At 49.9% G+C, this 18,904-nt stretch overlaps 1 protein-coding gene across 1 annotated transcript in view; it reads left to right on the forward strand.

Annotated features, from left to right (window-relative positions):
* man2c1 (mannosidase, alpha, class 2C, member 1) overlaps positions 1 to 16,782 on the forward strand; it is a 101,088-nt gene extending 84,306 nt beyond the window's left edge. The window contains exons 22-26 of the mRNA XM_038784467.1: positions 2,777 to 2,886; positions 6,980 to 7,059; positions 14,053 to 14,204; positions 14,483 to 14,586; positions 15,339 to 16,782. Of these exons, the coding sequence (XP_038640395.1) occupies positions 2,777 to 2,886; positions 6,980 to 7,059; positions 14,053 to 14,204; positions 14,483 to 14,586; positions 15,339 to 15,450 (558 nt within the window). The 3' untranslated portion in view covers positions 15,451 to 16,782. The remainder of the gene's footprint in view (positions 1 to 2,776; positions 2,887 to 6,979; positions 7,060 to 14,052; positions 14,205 to 14,482; positions 14,587 to 15,338) is intronic.
* The last annotated feature ends 2,122 nt before the right edge of the window (positions 16,783 to 18,904 follow it).

Raw genomic sequence — 18,904 nt, forward strand, 5'->3', positions numbered from 1 at the left:
TCCAATTGAAAGAGGAGACTGACAGGAGGTTCTTGTGGAACGTATCGGAGGCAGGTCTGCAGGTTTGAGCTTTTACTGAAATCTAACCTGATAATTCTGGGGCAGCCAGTGCAAACTCCCCCAGCAGAGGCCATGTTGTTGGCTCGGGCACAGGATGGAACTTTGACACATGCCCAAGGATTGCCCGTGCCCGGCGAGGTAGCTGGGAAGACCAGTCGGACGCCCAAGCTGCGGTTCACGGATGCTTGTTGGGCAGGACCGTGCTGTGGGACTCGGGCAGCCACCACAATAAATGCCTGAAGTACGACCAGAGGGCTGGAGTGGAGGTGAGGCTTGAGGGACGGCGGCAAGGGAGGCAATGTGGAAGGAGGGCTGGGGGGAGAGGGGGGGTTGCAAGTGCTCGCAATGGCACACCGAGGGGCAAGTGGGTGGGTCAAGAATGGAAAGCAGGAGGAAGACTGAGGGGATATTTTTCCTCTCTAATGTAAATGATGGGATGTGGGTGTACTTTGTATTTTAATCCATCGACTTGTTTTCATATAATAAAGTCATCATAGTCCCAGATGACCATTGGCTGCTTTCCCCTCTGGTGGTGGTGGAAGAGATGACTGGAGGCGATTTAACCTGAGGGTCACCACACCTCAGACGAGGGGCAAGGTTGAGAAGGATAACCTCAGCCGGTACGGGAATTGAACCCAGGCTGCTGGCCTGACTCTGCATTACAAACCAGCCATCTAGCCAACTGAGCTGAACCAGCCATTTACCTTTCGCCTATAGTCAGGGCCGCTGAGCTTTGTTGACATTCCTGGTTAGTGTTCGCAGGTTTACTCGCTTGCTGCGTAGTTCGAATCCCGGCCCCGGGTCACTGTCCGTGTGCAGTTTGTACATTCTCCTCGTTTAAAGAGGTTTTACGGGGCTGGTTTAGCACACTGGGCTAAATCGCTGGCTTTTAAAGCAGACCAAGGCAGGCCAGCAGCGCGGGTTCAATCCCCGAACCAGCCTCCCCGAACAGGCGCCGGAATGTGGCGACTAGGGGCTTTTCACAGTAACTTCATTGAAGCCTACTCGTGACAATAAGCGATTTTCATTTCATTTCAATTCATTTAATTTCGTGTCTGCGTGGGTTTCACCCCCACAACCCAAAAATGTGAAGGGTAGGTGGAGGCCACACTAAATTGCCCCTTAATTTGAAAAAAATAATTGGGTACTCTAAATTTATATATATATATATTTTTTAAAATTCTCACCAAGCCTGACCCTTAGTTGCCCCGTCAGGGACACCTGAATCATTTGCTCCATCATTCGCTTCCACCTAATCGTATCGGCATGTATATCTCCCCAGCGAGGTGGGGTCCAATATTTGGTAGGTCCATAGGGGCTGTCTGGGGAGATGAATGAGATCATATTCTGACTAAGCCAAAATGTTTCTGCACTGTTGCAAGAGCCACGTTGGGCGAAGACAGAAGCTGTTCTTGCCCTGCGGCACACAGGCCCTGTCTCCCAGAGCGGCTAATTGATCTGCTGCTATAATTGCCTCCAGCCAACGCTTTCCCCTGGCGCCTCTTGTTATTTTTCAGGCTATTCTTGTTAATCTAGTGAGCGCTGGCAAAGTCTTTTGGGAGCAATCATTGCTCTGACACCGTGAATTAACATGCACTCATTCGAAATGGCAAGTTCACTGAAGCATGCTGGGTTTGCGGCCTGCTAGTTCTCCCACACTGAGGGTCAGCAACTCTTCTGAGTCATTTACTCCAATGAAGACATCAACTTCCCCTCTATTGAATTAAAATAAGTCGGCCAAAATTACAACGGCGTGCATTTATAAAATGCCTTTAACATCCTAAAACGTCCCAATGAACTTAACAGGGACGTTATTAAATGAAATTCGACGGCAAGCCACTCGGGGAAATGTTACGTCAGGTGGCCAACAGCTTGCTCAGAAGAGGTAATATTTTTTTAAGGAGGGCCTTAATGGAAGATGCAGATGTTAGAGAGGGAATTCCGGAGCTTACGGCCTCGGCAATGAAAGGCTGGAGGAATTTGAGAATCCGGGTCAGAAGTTTCAAAACCAAAGCCAGGCCAAGGACTGTGCATGGTGGGTAAATGGATCTTGGGTGAAGTTAGGATATGGACAGCAGAGTTCTGGATAAGCTTAAATCCACAAAGTGTTGAAGGTATTGGAATAGCTGAATCCAGAGGTAACAAAGACAAGGAACGAAGGCTCCCGCAGCAGATGAAAACGAAAGTTACTCAAAATTCTTGGCAAAGATCGAACTTTTGAAAATGGTTCTGAGGACGAGAGCTTTATGCCTCTGTCTAGAATCCTCATGCTTGATGCTCCACGTGAACATTTCCCTCTCCCTACTTTTCTCAGCCTTGCAGCATGGCCTCCTATTCCTTTCTGATACACTTAGCCAGCTCCCCCTTAAATGCACCTATGGGCTAAAAGGGTTAAATTATAAGGGAGGGCCGCACAGTCGAGGCTTGTATTCCCTTGAGTAAAGAAGGTTAAGTGACGATCTGATGAGGTGTTTCAAGATCGTCCTTCTGGTGGAAGATGGAGTGAGGCTTTGAAGAGTGTGGTCTGCTCGGACCCTGAACCACAGGCCGGACACGGTAGATCGTCGCAGCCCTTTCTTCCTGATTCAGTGAGTTATTATTTAATGAAGTTGTTTTAGAAATTCCAAAAGGTCCTTTGGTGTTTTCAATCCCATGTGAGAGGTGTCTCGTATTAGCAGAAGTGAAGCAGAAAATGACTTTGGTTTTTACTCCCCAGGTCTGGGGGCACAAGTGGGCCGATCTTTCGGAGCACGGTTTCGGTGTAGCGTTACTCAATGACTGCAAATACGGATACTCGGTGCATCAAAACGTGATGACACTATCCCTGTAAGTACCCATTAAAAATCAAGAGATTTATTCATGCCAAGGAAATTGCAGTATTGTGATCTGTAAATGAGTAAATGCTCCTTATTAAGTGTGTGGGAATCTGATGCGATGTTCCCGCAGCAGAAGGTGATTGAGTTTGATTGAAAACTCTGTAACTTGGGCCTGGATTTCATTCCAACTCGCATGAAAGAAGAGGGTTGATCAAGTAGTTTATATTTGACGTACAAAGTGTCTTTAGTTGTATTTATAAAATGGGCACCTGTCTATAATAACCACACTTCACTGTCCCATGCAACATCACGGAGCATTATTTAATATCAGTGCGATATATGAAATCTCTCTCTCTCAACCTTTCCGCACCCTGACGGTATCTAGGTCAGACTTTTGTCTGTTCCTCTAGCTAATTATTTCTGGAACAGGTTGCTAGTCTGTCACCAGGGGTAGTGTGAAGGGCATGAGACCACATCATGCACAGTAACACCCACACACAGGCAAACTGAGGGGCAATTTAGCATGGCCATTCCACCTAACCAGCACGACTGTGGGAGGAAAGCCACGCAGACATGGGGAGAAGGTGCCAACTCCACGCATACCCCAGGCAGGAATCAAACCTGGATCCCATATCTGTGCGGGGTCATGATATCTGCCCCGTATCTGTAAGGGTGATGGTATCTGTCTGTCCCATATCTTTATGGGGTGATGATATCTATCCCGTATCTTTATGGGGCGTTGGTACTTGTCCTGTATCTGCACCGGGTGATGGTTCCTGCACAGTATCTGTACAGGGCGACGATATCTCCTCCATGTCTGTACGAGTTAATGGTATCTGTCTGTATCTGTACGGAGTGATGATATCTGCCCCGTGTCTGTATGGGGTGATGTTACCCGTCCCATATCTGTACAGGGTGATGGTATCTGTCCCCTATCTGTACAGAGTGATGGTATCTCCCCTATCTGTACGGGGTGATGGTATCTGTCCCCTATCTGTACGGAGTGATGGTATCTGTCCCCTATCTGTACGGGGTGATGGTATCTGTCCCCTATCTGTACAGGGTGATGGTATCTGTCCCCTATCTGTACGGAGTGATGGTATCTGTCCCCTATCTGTACGGAGTGATGGTATCTGTCCCGTATCTGTACAGGGTGATGGTATCTCCCCTATCTGTACGGGGTGATGGTATCTGTCCCTATCTGTACGGGGTGATGGTATCTCCCCTATCTGTACAGGGTGATGGTATCTCCCCTATCTGTACAGGGTGATGGTATCTCCCCTATCTGTACAGGGTGATGGTATCTGTCCCTATCTGTACGGGGTGATGGTATCTGTCCCCTATCTGTACGGGGTGATGGTATCTCCCCTATCTGTCCGGGGTGATGGTATCTCCCCTATCTGTACGGGGTGATGGTATCTCCCCTATCTGTACGGGGTGATGGTATCTGTCCCTATCTGTACGGGGTGATGGTATCTGTCCCTATCTGTACGGGGTGATGGTATCTGTCCCTATCTGTACGGGGTGATGGTATCTCCCCTATCTGTACGGGGTGATGGTATCTCCCCTATCTGTACGGGGTGATGGTATCTCCCCTATCTGTACGGGGTGATGGTATCTGTCCCTATCTGTACGGGGTGATGGTATCTCCCCTATCTGTACGGGGTGATGGTATCTCCCCTATCTGTACGGGGTGATGGTATCTCCCCTATCTGTACGGGGTGATGGTATCTCCCCTATCTGTACGGGGTGATGGTATCTCCCCTATCTGTACGGGGTGATGGTATCTCCCCTATCTGTACGGGGTGATGGTATCTCCCCTATCTGTACGGGGTGATGGTATCTGTCCCTATCTGTACGGGGTGATGGTATCTCCCCTATCTGTACGGATGATGGTATCTGTCCCTATCTGTACGGGGTGATTGTATCTGTCCCTATCTGTACGGGGTGATGGTATCTCTCCCCTATCTGTACGAAGTGATGGTATCTGTCCCCTATCTGTCCAGGGTGATGGTATCTGTCCAAGCTGATGGTAAATGTACGGGGTGATAGTATCTCTCTGTCTTAGAAAGTATCAGATATTAGTGTCCAGCAACCTGGAAGGTGCACTGAATGCTAGATTTGTGCTTGCTTTTACAGTTAAATGTGTTCGGACCCTAACTATTCACGCTATCATTATATATTAATGATTTGGGCGAGGAAACAAAGTTGGGTGGGAGGGTGAGCTGTGGGGAGGATGCAGAGATGCCTCAGCGTAATTGGGACAGGCTCAGTGAGTGGGTACATGCATGGCAGATGCAATATCATGTGGATAAACGAGGTTATCCATTTTTTTAAGCAAAAATAGGAAAGTAGATTATTATTTGAATGGGTGTAAATTGAGAGAGGTGGACACTCAGCGAGAGCTTGGTGCCCTCGTGCATCAGTTGCTGAAAGTCGGTGCACAGGTACAGGAGGCAGGTGAGAAGGCAAATGGTCTGTTGGCTTTAATAGCGAGAGGATTTGAGTATAGGAATAGAGATGTTTTACTGCAATTGTGTAGGGCATTGGTGAGGCCACACCTGGAGTAGTGTGTCTGGTTTTGGTGTCCTTATCTGAGGAAGGATGTTCTTACATTGGTTAGGATTATATTCATTGGGGTTTAGAAGAGTAAGTGGGGAATCTCATAGAAACTTATAAAATTATTATTTTTAAAAGAATTTAGGGTACCCAATTCTTTTTTCCAATTAAGGGACAATTAGCATGATCCTGTACATAAGACCATAAGACATAGGAGCGGAAGTAAGGCTATTCGGCCCATCGAGTCCACTCCACCATTCAATCATGGTTGATTTCAACTCCATTTACCCGCTCTCTCCCCATAGCCCTTAATTCCTCGAGAAATCAAGAATTTATCAATTTCTGTCTTAAAGACACTCAATGTCCCGGCCTCCACCGCCCTCTGTGGCAATGAATTCCACAGACCTACCACTCTCTGGCTGAAGAAATTTCTCCTCATCTCTGTAAAGATCTCCTCATCTTTGGGTTGTGGGAGGGCAGCACGGTGGCCTAGTGGTTAGCACAACCGCCTCACGGCGCTGAGGTCCCAGGTTCGATCCCGGCTCTGGGTCACTGTCCGTGTGGAGTTTGCACATTCTCCCCGTGTCTGCGTGGGTTTCGCCCCCACAACCCAAAAATGTGCAGAGTAGGTGGATTGGCCACGCTAAATTGCCCCTTAATTGGAAAAAATAATTGGCGAATCTAAATTAAAAAAAAAAAAATCTTTGGGTTGTGGGGGTGAGACCCACGCAGACACAGGGAGAATGTGCAAACTCCACACGGACAGTGAGCCAGGGCTGGGATCGAACCCGGGTCCCCGGCGCCGTGAGGTAGCAGTGCTAACCACTGCGCCCCCATGCTGCCCTAGACACTTATAAAATTCTAATAGGATTAGACAGGGTAGATTCAGAAAGAATGTTCCCGATGGTGGGAGGGGGTCCAGAACTAGGGGGTCATAGTTTGAGGATAAGGACTTTTAGGACTGAGGTGAGGAGAAATTTCTTCACCCAGAGAGTGGGGAATCTGAGGGATTCGCTGCCACAGAAAGTAGTTGAGGCCAAAATGTGTGATTTGAAGAGGAAATTAGATTTAGCCCTTGGGGCTGAAGGGATCAAGAGATATGGGGGGTGGAGGCAGGGCATGGCGGGGGGGGGGGGGGGGGTGGTTGTGGAGGCAGGTTCAGGGCATTGAACTGGATGATCAGCATTTGAAAAAAAAAAAATTTAGAGACACAACTCATTTTTTCCAATTAAGGGGCAATTTAGCATGGTCAATCCACCTACCCTGCACATCTTTGGGTTGTGGGGGCGAAACCCACGCAGACACGGGGAGAACGTGAAACCGCCACACAGACAGTGACCCAGAGCCGGGATCGGACCTGGGACCTCGTCGGCGTGAGGCAGCAGTGCTAACCCACTGTGCCACCGTGCTGCCCGATCAGCCATGATCATAATGAATGGCGGGGCTGGCTCAAAGGGCCGAATGGCCTCCTCCTCCTATTTTCTATGTTTGAATGAAAAGCTTCAGCCAAGCCACTGTCACCATGATTTTATTTTTATTTGCAGTTTGCGAGCTCCGAAAGCGCCAGATGCCACGGCTGATATGGGTCATCATCATTTTACTTATGCTTTCATGCCCCATGCAGGTAAACAAACCATACTTAATACATGTCTGCTGTATTTCCATTCTCACACTAACAGCAGAGCAATGAATTGCACAGGATGCTCGAGAAAGAATGGATAGGGGCTGTTTAGCACAACGTTAAATTGCTGGCTTTGAAAGCAGACCAAGCAGGCCAGCAGCACAGTTCGATTCCCGTACCAGCCTCCCCCGAACAGGTGCCGGAATGTGGCGACTAGGGGCTTTTCACAGTAACTTCATTTGAAGCCTACTCGTGACAATAAGCGATTTTCATTTCATTCATGTTCTTGAAAGCTGACGACGGCTTTTAGAAACTTCAAAGTACATTCACAATGATTTCTGACTTATTGTAAATGGCAGTGATTGTTCTGAGGTTAATGCTCACACAGCCAGCAATGAGACAATAATTGGTCTGTTGGAGTTTGGAGATATTAGGTAAGGGGCCAGGAGGACCTGCTACTCTTCACATTAATGCTGCAAACACAATATGCAGATTGAGCCCAAGTTTAATATCATATCCAACCAGGCCACTTCTTAGGTGATGCTTCAATTCTGAATTAGGGTTATCTTCTCACTTGGCAAAACTGAACCAAATGGACAGTCATTGGAGAGAAGACTCTCCCAGTCACCCTCCCATCTTCAACACCCAGAAATCTGAACTCGTTCAAAAATCTGCTGCCCACATCCTATCTCACAGCCTCTGTGCTCACGGAATCTACACCGTTCCCGATTTTTCATCCTCCTCCATGGTTTTGCTCCTCCCTATCTCTGTAATCTTCTTCAGTGGTGCAACCCACTGAGAAATCGGATTTTAATCGCACTTTCAGCCATCTTTACGCTAAGTTCTGGTATCCTCTCCCTGTCTCTCTCTCTCTCCTCCTACAACATGCTCCTTAAAAGCAACCTCTTTGACTAAGCTTTTGGCCATCTGCATTAAGATGGCCTTATGCAGCTCAGGAACAAATTAGGACTGTGCCAGAGATAAACTATTCCTCTTCATCCTCATCGATCTGCCTTTGTAGCCTTTGACACTGTTGACCCCACCATCCTCAATCACCTTTCCACTATTGTCCAGCTGGGTGGATCTACACTCGCCTGGTTCCATTCTTACCAACTAATCTTAGCCGGAGAATCACTCGCAACAGCTTCACTGTGTCTGGAGGATCTATCTTTGACTCCCTCCTATTTCTCGATCTACGTTCTGCCCCTCAAACACATCCTGCAAAGGCCCAACGCCCACCTCTCTCGACTCCTCCAGTGTCGCTAAATTATCCGACTGCTTGTCTGACATCCAGTACTGGATGAACAGGAATTTTGTCCAATTAAATACTGGGAGGATTGAAACCATTGTTTTCAGTCCCAAATCCAAACTCCATTCCCTAGATACTGACTCCATCCCTCTCCGTGGTAACAGTCTTGCTGTCATATTTGACCCACGATGATCTTCCAACTTGGAATTATGTATTCATGTAACAAAGACCGCCTATTTCCACTTCCGTTAGATTGCTCAACTTTAACTAGATTTAACTATTCCACAAACTCCTGGCTCGCCTCCCACATACAACCCTCTGCAGCCCATGTTTTAATTTACACCGAGCCCCAGTCCCCTATCACCCCCAGTGCTCGCTGACCTACACTGGCTTCCAATCCCCTATCACCCCCAGTGCTCACTGACCGACACTGGCTCCCAATCCCCTATCTCTCCCCCCCCCCCCCCCCCCCCCCCCCCAGTGCTCACTGACCTACACTGGCTCCCAATCCCCTATCACCCCCAGTGCTCACTGACCTACACTGTCTCCCAGTCCCCTATCACCCCCAGTGCTCGCTGACCTACACTGTCTCCCAGTCCCCTATCACCCCCAGTACTCACTGACCTACACTGGCCCCCAGTCCCCTATCACCCCCAGTGCTCACTGACCTACACTGGCCCCCAGTCCCCTATCACCCCCAGTGCTCGCTGACCTACACTGTCTCCCAATCCCCTATCTCTCTCCCCCTCTCCTCCCCCCCCCCCCCTCTCTCATCTCCCCCCCCCCTCTCCCCCCCCCCCCCCCCCCCCCCCCCCCCCGTGCTCACTGCCCTACACTGGTTCCCATTCCCCTATCACCCCCAGTGCTCACTGACCTACACTGGCTCCCAATCCCCTATCACCCCCAGTGCTCACTGACCTACACTGGCTCCCAATCCCCTATCACCCCCGGTGCTCACTGACCTACACTGGATCCCAATCCCCTATCACCCCCAGTGCTCGCTGACCTACACTGGCCCCCAGTCCCCTATCACCCCCGGTGCTCACTGACCTACACTGGCCCCCATTCCCCTATCACCCCCAGTGCTCACTGACCTACACTGGCTCCGAATCCCCTATCACCCCCAGTGCTCACTGACCTACACTGGCCCCCAGTCCCCTATCACCCCCAGTGCTCACTGACCTACACTGGCTCCCATTCCCCTATCACCCCCTGTGCTCACTGACCTACTCTGGCTCCCAATCCCCTATCACCCCCAGTGCTCACTGACCTACACTGGCCCCAGTCCCCTATCACCCCCAGTGCTCACTGACCTACACTGGCTTCCAGTCCCCTGTCACCCCCGGTGCTCACTGACCTACACTGGCTCCCAATCCCCTATCACCCCCAGTGCTCACTGACCTACACTGGCTTCCAGTCCCCCCCCCCCCCCCCCCCCCCCCACCCCGTGCTCGCTGACCTACACTGGCTCCCAATCCCCTATCACCCCCAGTGCTCACTGACCTACACTGGCCCCAGTCCCCTATCACCCCCAGTGCTCACTGACCTACACTGGCTCCCATTCCCCTATCACCCCCAGTGCTCACTAACCTACACTGGCCCCCAATCCCCTATCACCCCCAGTGCGCACTGACCTACACTGGCCCCATTCCCCTATCACCCCCAGTGCTCACTAACCGACACTGGCCCCATTCCCCTATCACCCCCAGTGCGCACTGACCTACACTGGCCCCATTCCCCTATCACCCCCAGTGCTCACTGACCTACACTGGCTCCGAATCCCCTATCACCCCCAGTGCTCGCTGACCTACACTGGCTCCCATTCCCCTATCACCCCCGGTGCTCACTGACCTACACTGGCTTCCAGTCCCCTATCACCCCCAGTGCTCACTGACCTACACTGGCTTCCAGTCCCCCCCCCCCCGTGCTCACTGACCTACACTGGCTCCCAATCCCCTATCACCCCCAGTGCTCACTGACCTACACTGGCTCCCAATCCCCTATCACCCCCAGTACTCACTGACCTACACTGGCTCCCCGTCCCCTATCACCCCCAGTGCTCACTGACCTACACTGGTTCCCATTCCCCTATCACCCCCAGTGCTCACTGACCTACACTGGTTCCCAATCCCCTATCACCCCCCGTACTCACTGACCTACACTGGTTCCCAATCCCCTATCACCCCCAGTGCTCACTGACCTACACTGGCCCCCAATCCCCTATCACCCCCAGTACTCACTGACCTACACTGGCCCCCAGTCCCCTATCACCCCCAGTGCTCACTGACCTACACTGGCCCCCAATCCCCTATCACCCCCAGTGCTCACTGACCTACACTGGCCCCCAATCCCCTATCACCCCCAGTGCGCACTGACCTACACTGGCCCCATTCCCCTATCACCCCCAGTGCTCACTGACCGACACTGGCCCCCAATCCCCTATCACCCCCAGTGCTCACTGACCTACACTGGCCCCATTCCCCTATCACCCCCAGTGCTCGCTGACCTACACTGGTTCGCATTCCCCTATCACCCCCAGTGCTCGCTGACCTACACTGGCCCCATTCCCCTATCACCCCCAGTGCTCGCTGACCTACACTGGCCCCCAATCCCCTATCACCCCCAGTACTCACTGACCTACACTGTCTCCCAGTCCCCTATCACCCCCAGTGCTCACTGACCTACACTGGTTCCCATTCCCCTATCACCCCCAGTGCTCACTGACCTACACTGGTTCCCAATCCCCTATCACACCCCGTACTCACTGACCTACACTGGCTCCCATTCCCCTATCACCCCCAGTACTCACTGACCTACACTGGCTCCCATTCCCCTATCACCCCCAGTACTCACTGACCTACACTGTCTCCCAATCCCCTATCACCCCCAGTGCTCGCTGACCTACACTGGCCCCCAGTCCCCTATCACCCCCAGTACTCACTCACCTACACTGTCTCCCAGTCCCCTATCACCCCCAGTGCTCACTGACCTACACTGGTTCCCATTCCCCTATCACCCCCAGTGCTCACTGACCTACACTGGTTCCCAATCCCCTATCACCCCCCGTACTCACTGACCTACACTGGCTCCCATTCCCCTATCACCCCCAGTACTCACTGACCTACACTGGCTCCCATTCCCCTATCACCCCCAGTACTCACTGACCTACACTGTCTCCCAATCCCCTATCACCCCCAGTGCTCGCTGACCTACACTGGCCCCCAGTCCCCTATCACCCCCAGTACTCACTGACCTACACTGTCTCCCAATCCCCTATCACCCCCAGTGCTCGCTGACCTACACTGGCCCCCAGTCCCCTATCACCCCCAGTACTCACTGACCTACACTGTCTCCCAGTCCCCTACCACCCCCAGTGCTCACTGACCTACACTGGCACCCAGTCCCCTATCACCCCCAGTGCTCACTGACCTACACTGGTTCCCATTCCCCTATCACCCCCAGTACTCACTGACCTACACTGGCCCCCAATCCCCTATCACCCCCCGTGCTCACTGACCTACACTGTCTCCCATTCCCCTATCACCCCCAGTACTCACTGACCTACACTGGCTTCCATTCCCCTATCACCCCCAGTGCTCACTGACCTACACTGGCCCCCAATCCCCTATCACCCCCAGTACTCGCTGACCTACACTGGCTCCCATTCCCCTATCACTCCCAGTGCTCACTGACCTACACTGGCCCCCAGTCCCATTCCCCTATCACCCCCAGTACTCACTGACCTACACTGGTCCCCAATCCCCTATCACCCCCCGTGCTCACTGACCTACACTGTCTCCCATTCCCCTATCACCCCCAGTGCTCACTGACCTACACTGGCTCCCATTCCCCTATCACCCCCAGTGCTCACTGACCTACACTGTCTCCCAATCCCCTATCACCCCCTGTACTCGCTGACCTACACTGGCTCCCATTCCCTATCACCCCCAGTGCTCGCTGACCTACACTGGCCCCCAATCCCCTATCACCCCCAGTACTCACTGACCTACACTGTCTCCCAGTCCCCTATCACCCCCAGTGCTCGCTGACCTACACTGGCTCTCCGTCCCCCAACAGCCCCCAGTGCTCACTGACCTACACTGGCCCCCAGTCCCCTATCACCCCCAGTGCTCGCTGACCTACACTGGCTCTCCGTCCCCCAACAGCCCCCAGTGCTCACTGACCTACACTGGCTCCCATTCCCTATCACCTCCAGTGCTCGCTGACCTACACTGGCTTCCAGTGCTCACTGACCTACACTGGCTCACAGTGACCTATCACCCCCAGTGCTCGCTGACCTACACTGGCTTCCAGTCCCCTATCACCCCCAGTGCTCACTGACCTACACTGGCTCCCAGTCCCCTATCACCCCCAGTGCTCGCTGACCTACACTGGCTCCCAATCCCCTATCACCTCCAGTGCTCACTGACCTACACTGGCTCTCCGTCCCCTATCACCCCCAGTGCTCACTGACCTACACTGGCTCCCAGTCCCCTATCACCCCCCGTGCTCACTGACCTACACTGGCCCCCAATCCCCTATCACCCCCAGTGCTCACTGACCTACACTGGCCCCCAATCCCCTATCACCCCCAGTGCTCACTGACCTACACTGGCTCCCAGTGCTCACTGACCTACACTGGCTCCCAATCCCCTATCACCCCCCGTGCGCGCTGACCTACACCGGCTCCTGGTCAAGCAACGTCTTAATTTTAAGATTAACCCAGTGACAATCCTTCCATGACCATGGCCTCCTGTATCTCTGTGATCTCCTCCATCCCCACAACCCAGAGGTCTCTGCATCCCTCTAATCCTTGAGTATCATCAATTCCAGTTACCCAGGTGCCAAGCTCTGGAATACTCTCAATAAAGCTCTCGGCCCCTCTCCCTCGAAGACACTTTTTAAAACCCACTTTTTGACTTGGCTTTTGGTCATCTCGGTGTTTGGCAATTGATTTAAATGCACACCAAATTACAAGTGTCATGCAAAGGAACATCTCCATTGACGTTCCCTGCGGTCTGCTGGTCAATTCTGTACTTCTGTGGAGCTTGAATGGTTAGTCTGGGAGGATAGCGTGAGGGACGACCCACCATTTACACCCCAAAATAGCAATTGGCTTTTTCTATAACTCCCAACTAGGTGTGAACCAGTGCGGCCAGAACAGGGGAAGGGGCTTTAGCAGCCCAGCCAAGCAGCATTGTATCACCTAAATCTGTATCCATGCAACCAGTTGGTACGGTATAATCGACCTGTATCTGAGCAGACAAGCCACCACAGATGGACACTCAAATGCTATGTTGTATGGTTGTGCATGAACCTGTGTCTGTGCAGAGACACAATGAAGTGTTATCGGGTGTGTCGCTGTACAAATCACACTCTCTGAAGAGGCATTAAGACCTGTTCTGGTGTAGGCACGTGGCACGGATGGAAACCAGACCCAGTGCAGAATAATACATGGAGGGATAGCACACTGGCTCTGTGGTGGGATACTGTAGCATAGTTTACAAACCTGGAAGACGTTTTGTGCAGTTACAGAACCCCTCTACCTGTGACTATTTACAATCACCAACCCCATACACTTCTGACCACGAGTTAATATTCCTGACCTTGCGGGACTGATTTAAGATTTGAACTAGAGCTGGATGCCTGACATGATTTTGGACTTAATCTGACTATGTTGGTGCCTATTTTTAACTAGTTGTACAGATTTCAGTGGTAATACTTGCCCTGTTCTATTTTCCCTTCAGGTTCTTTCCAAGAGGCCAACGTGATTCAGTTTGCATACAACATAAACTACCCCTTGCACATTGTACCTGCTGAACCCAGTGTCAGTGCTTCCAGTTTCTGGAGTGCGTTTTCCATACAGTCTCCTGCTGTTATCCTGGAAACTATTAAACAGGTAAATATTGGAAAAGTACAGGCTCATATTTTTTGAATATGAACCCCCAGTAAGGGGGTTGTGGTCCCAGCAGGTGTGTCAATGTTGCTCTGCAGGGGTAGCTTACTCTGGAGGGATGGATAGTCGTATGAAAAGTAGAAAGGTGCTGGGAGGAGAGACGATCTCCAGGTGGAATGCAGTGAAGCAACTGAGCTGCAGTCGCACTACAATGGTGGCCCTGACCCAGTGAGGGAGGCAGACATTTTGTGAACTGATCCGTGAATCTTTCTCCCCAATAGGCGGAAGACAGGAAAAATGCCCTGGTCATTAGACTGTACGAGTCACATGGCAGCACCGTGTCCACATGGTTGCACACTTCACTTCCTTTTAAACAAGCAATGTGGTAAGTGGCTGTCACTGTGGGAATGGATATTTGTCAATGCTCTCCATTAACTTGCCTGAAAAGATGTTGATCCTGCTTGTGCCGTGTACAACTGGTGCTTGGAATAATTTGTATTTATACACGTTGCTGTTACCATGTAGGATACAGCAGCCAGTTGGTGGAAGCTTGCTGTGTACAGTGTGATTTGTTTCATGTGTTGGGTGAAAGGTTAATTTTGGCCAGTACACTCCCTTGTTCTTTAAACTGGTGCCATGGGATCGGAGAGAGGGCTGACAGAACCTTGGTTGAATCTGCAAAACAGCACCTCCCTCAGCCAGGGCAGCACTCCCCTCAGTACTGCACTGGTGTGTTAGCCTAAATTTTGTGTTCAAGATGTTGGGAGCACCACTAGCAGAGTCTCCAAACAAGATGAGTGGGCAAGCTTGTCGCCAAGTCCTGCATTGCTGCATCTGGCCCTGCTCTTACTGTCACAGCAGCTCTGTGAAAGACGAGAAAACTGAGGCTTAATCACAATGGAATTTTTTGTCACAGGAATGACTGTCACCTCATTCTGACTCCCAACTTGTTGCATTTTTCAGAGCAGCGTGTCTCAGATTAAGTGAACTTGTTTTATTCTATTACAGAATTAGCTCACATCCTTTCAGTCCAGGTGGTGAAATTGATGATTCCTGTCTCAGATCTTGAATTTTTAATGTTTCTCAGACACTGATTACGTGCTCCTTCCCTTAAGGTTTGCTTTATTCTCTCTGCAGGTGTGATCTCCTCGAACAACCTCTGGCAACCAAAACTCTCCCCATCACCGACTTCCAAATTCAGCTTTCCTTCACTCCGTTCCAAATCCGTTCCCTACTGCTCATCTTCTGATCTCTGGGAGTAGACGGAGGAACTCATGTATGATCAACACTGATACTTAAACTTAAGCAGATTGCGCGGCAAATTAGTTAATGAAATAATCAACCCAAAATACTAATGTCATTACTCTCTGTATAAAAAGATATAATTTCTTACACATCCTGACTGTTTGTACCCAGAGTGTGATTTACAATCAAGTTACTTGCAGGTTTTGAATGCTAGTGCCTCAACTGCAGCAACACTTGGTATTTATCCAACAGTTTACATGTAGTAAGAGGCGTCAAGCTGCATCTGTGGGCAGTCAATTAACACAGACAAATGAGAAAAATGCTTAGTCAGTTTGGTTTGGTTGGAGAGGTTCCATAAGGGAATGCCAGAGCTTGGGGTCCAAGGCAGCTTAGGGCAAAGAGGTGACACCCAAGAGCCCGAGTTCCTGGAGGTTACAGGGACAGATTTGAACACGAAGGTGAGTGGGAGCCAATGCAAGTCAGCAAGCACAGGGATGAGATCTGATTGGACTTGATCGGAGCTAGAATATGGATAGCAGAGTTTTGTGTTACGTTTGCAGAGGGTAAACTTTGGCCAGGAGAGTTGCAACACAATCAGATGTGGGGCTGAAGCAAAACCAACCCTTGCACTGTTCCATAACTGACTGTATAACCAACACACCTCAATTATCAGAGCAAATAAAAGGGCAGTCCTTCTCTTAGTCCAGCTCAGGAAAAAAAGTGCACACACCGATAGACCTCCCCTTCAGTTTGATGTAACTTACACACTGTACTTTCCAGGCATTTTTTAAAATCAGTAATTTCAAATACTGTTCAGAATTATTAATGGAATTAAAGCTTCTTTTTTTTTTTGCATTATTCAATCTTGAATTTTTGCTATTGTCTTTTTAGACACTTGCCAAACGCCTACGTCCCTAATTTCAAAGCAGCAGCATCTCACTGTGATTCAAATTCCCTATTGCAAGGAGTCAATTTACACTAATCACACATTCCTATAACAAGGAAAAAAACTGTTTGGTATACTATATGGGCAGATGCATCAACAAGTACAGTGTCTGTTGAGGGATCTCTGCTCTGTGGCTACATAAAAATAATTAAATTAACTGTGGAGTACAGCGTTTCCTCATTTACATTTAACTTGTGTATTCAGGGCTGCATCCAGCCACAGAGATATGGAAATCAATGCAGAGAAACTAGGTTCCGTACAGCAGACGTACACATCACTGGAATAAATAGAATGTGCTGCTGTGGGATTGTCCAAAAATCCGAGTTTTGTTGTAACTAACATCAGCTGTCTGTGCAACTTTGAATGAATGAAGTCAGTTCATGTAGAAAATGTGTTCCTAGTGAATTTGTTACTGGATAAAGTCATTGAGGCCAACAGAACAACGGGCCCAACAGAGTTGGTATTGCTACCTTTTCAAAACAGAAGCAAAATGGTCATTTATTTGACAAAAAACAAATGAAACAAGAGGAAGGCACATTTTTGGAAGCATCACCAAGGTAACAAAACAGAACAGCCACTTACAACAAGAGTCCTAAATGAGCCACTTAATTGGGAAACAGCGTAAAACATTTGGTGCCGAGGGCAGCATGGTGGCGCAGTGGTTAGCACTACTGCCTCACGCGTCGAGTCCTTGGGTTTGACCCAGGCCCACTGTCCATGTGGAGTTTGCACATTCTCCCCGTGTCTGCGTGGGTCTCACCCCCACAGCCCAAAGATGTGCAGGGAGGGTGGATTGGCCACGCTAAATTGCCCCTTCATTGGAAAAACAAATAATTGGGTACTCATGTTTTTTGAAAACCAGCATTTAGTGCCGAGAGTGCGGCGAAGAACACCCCCAAAAAGCACAAAGTGAACACTCCGGTAAAGTCAACAAGAAATACAACTGTCTGGCAAGGAATGACAGGGGGTCACCGATTATCCAGGAAATGAGGTGGGATTTGTTAACGGGAACATACAGAGAACAAGCCACAGCGCGAGATCATTTAAAATTCAGCCAGGGATTAAAAGCGCAATAGCGGGAGAGAATTTATAGCACATTAGCTCGTTCACCATGATTTAAGCTTCAGTGGCTAGAGACAAAGTTCTTCTAATAAATTGGAGGGTGTAGGTTGACCAAATGCCGAGACCACAAACAGCCCACTGTTGTAAATCTGTTCAGTGGATAAAGGATTGGGCATGTACAAGAACTTGTTGTGCCCAGACATTCAGACGGGAAGGAGGTTGCAGATTTTCATGGTCGCTGTTGAATGGCCAACTGATGGGATCAGAAGATGGTTAGTGCGCCGGGATGTTACAGACAACAGACTATTCCGGGTGAGGTACAGCAAATGGTTACACCACTGTAAAGATGCTGTGTGTGCACAAGATTAGAAAGTCATAATGTGGCGGCAAATACGATATTACTCCACAGTAATGTCCCAAACTGCCCTGGATGCAACACACGTTACCCGTGGCTAGTATCTTTATCAAATAGGGAAAGTTACCCCATATCCTCCCACCCTACAGATAAGTAAGAGCCTCGAGGATGTGTTAAAGACCCAGGTCTCTGGCTGACGTTTCTAGGGATCCACTTTGTGGGAATTACAAATTGCTTCACCCAAAACGTTAGCCAGCAACCGGGGGAAGTTACTTTTAGTCGAGAAGTGACCAGGGAAAGTGGCGGAAATGCACACGTTTTCATTTATTTAGAAGAATGTTACATCACACATTACATTACTGCAACTGACATAAACTCCTCCAGGCTGCTCACGGATTAGAATGAGAAATGGCAGTGATTAGAAAATGAACAGACACTTGGGATGAAACTGACACCGCCCAAAGTTACAAGCACCAACCACTTAAAGATACCACCACCAGCTGACGAGGATTCAGGTTTATGCAAGATTCCGTACACCTCCTCTCCAACCCGTAGGGGTCTGCAGAGGTTAACAAGTGATCCCAAAACAAAATAATGAATCCGCATTTTTAATTTTCGCTGAGCATCTGAATTTGCCCACAAACCCATCAGTCGGCTCGATTCCCTCAACCCCAAACTACTGATGAGTTCCAGACGTTCTGTTTAAATGAAACATTTGGGGAAACGCTCACTTGGGGAGCTGATGCCGACAGGATGGACTGAATGGCCAACTTCTGCACCATTACAATTCTGTCATATTGGAACTAAAAATGATTAAAGTGTGGAAGGAAGGGTGTAAACCTGACGTATTAAAGCTGCCCCTTTCAAGACCTTGGCACCTTCCCGCTGCTGGTCACCCTGTCCAATGGGGATCACCTTGCAACTCGTGGCTGAAGCAACACAAAAGTAATCCCAGTCTAACCCTCAAGGTTCCATCCAGTGACCCACTGTGGCTAGTCTCACATCGGCAGTTCTGTGGAGCAGATACGTCTGACCAAGTTGGGCCATTCAGCAAGCAGCTCGAGTTCAAACTCCTCTCGCCAAGCATCTTGGAGC

This window comes from Scyliorhinus canicula, chromosome 24 (genome assembly GCF_902713615.1).
Source record: "Scyliorhinus canicula chromosome 24, sScyCan1.1, whole genome shotgun sequence".
Lineage (NCBI taxonomy): Eukaryota > Metazoa > Chordata > Chondrichthyes > Carcharhiniformes > Scyliorhinidae > Scyliorhinus > Scyliorhinus canicula.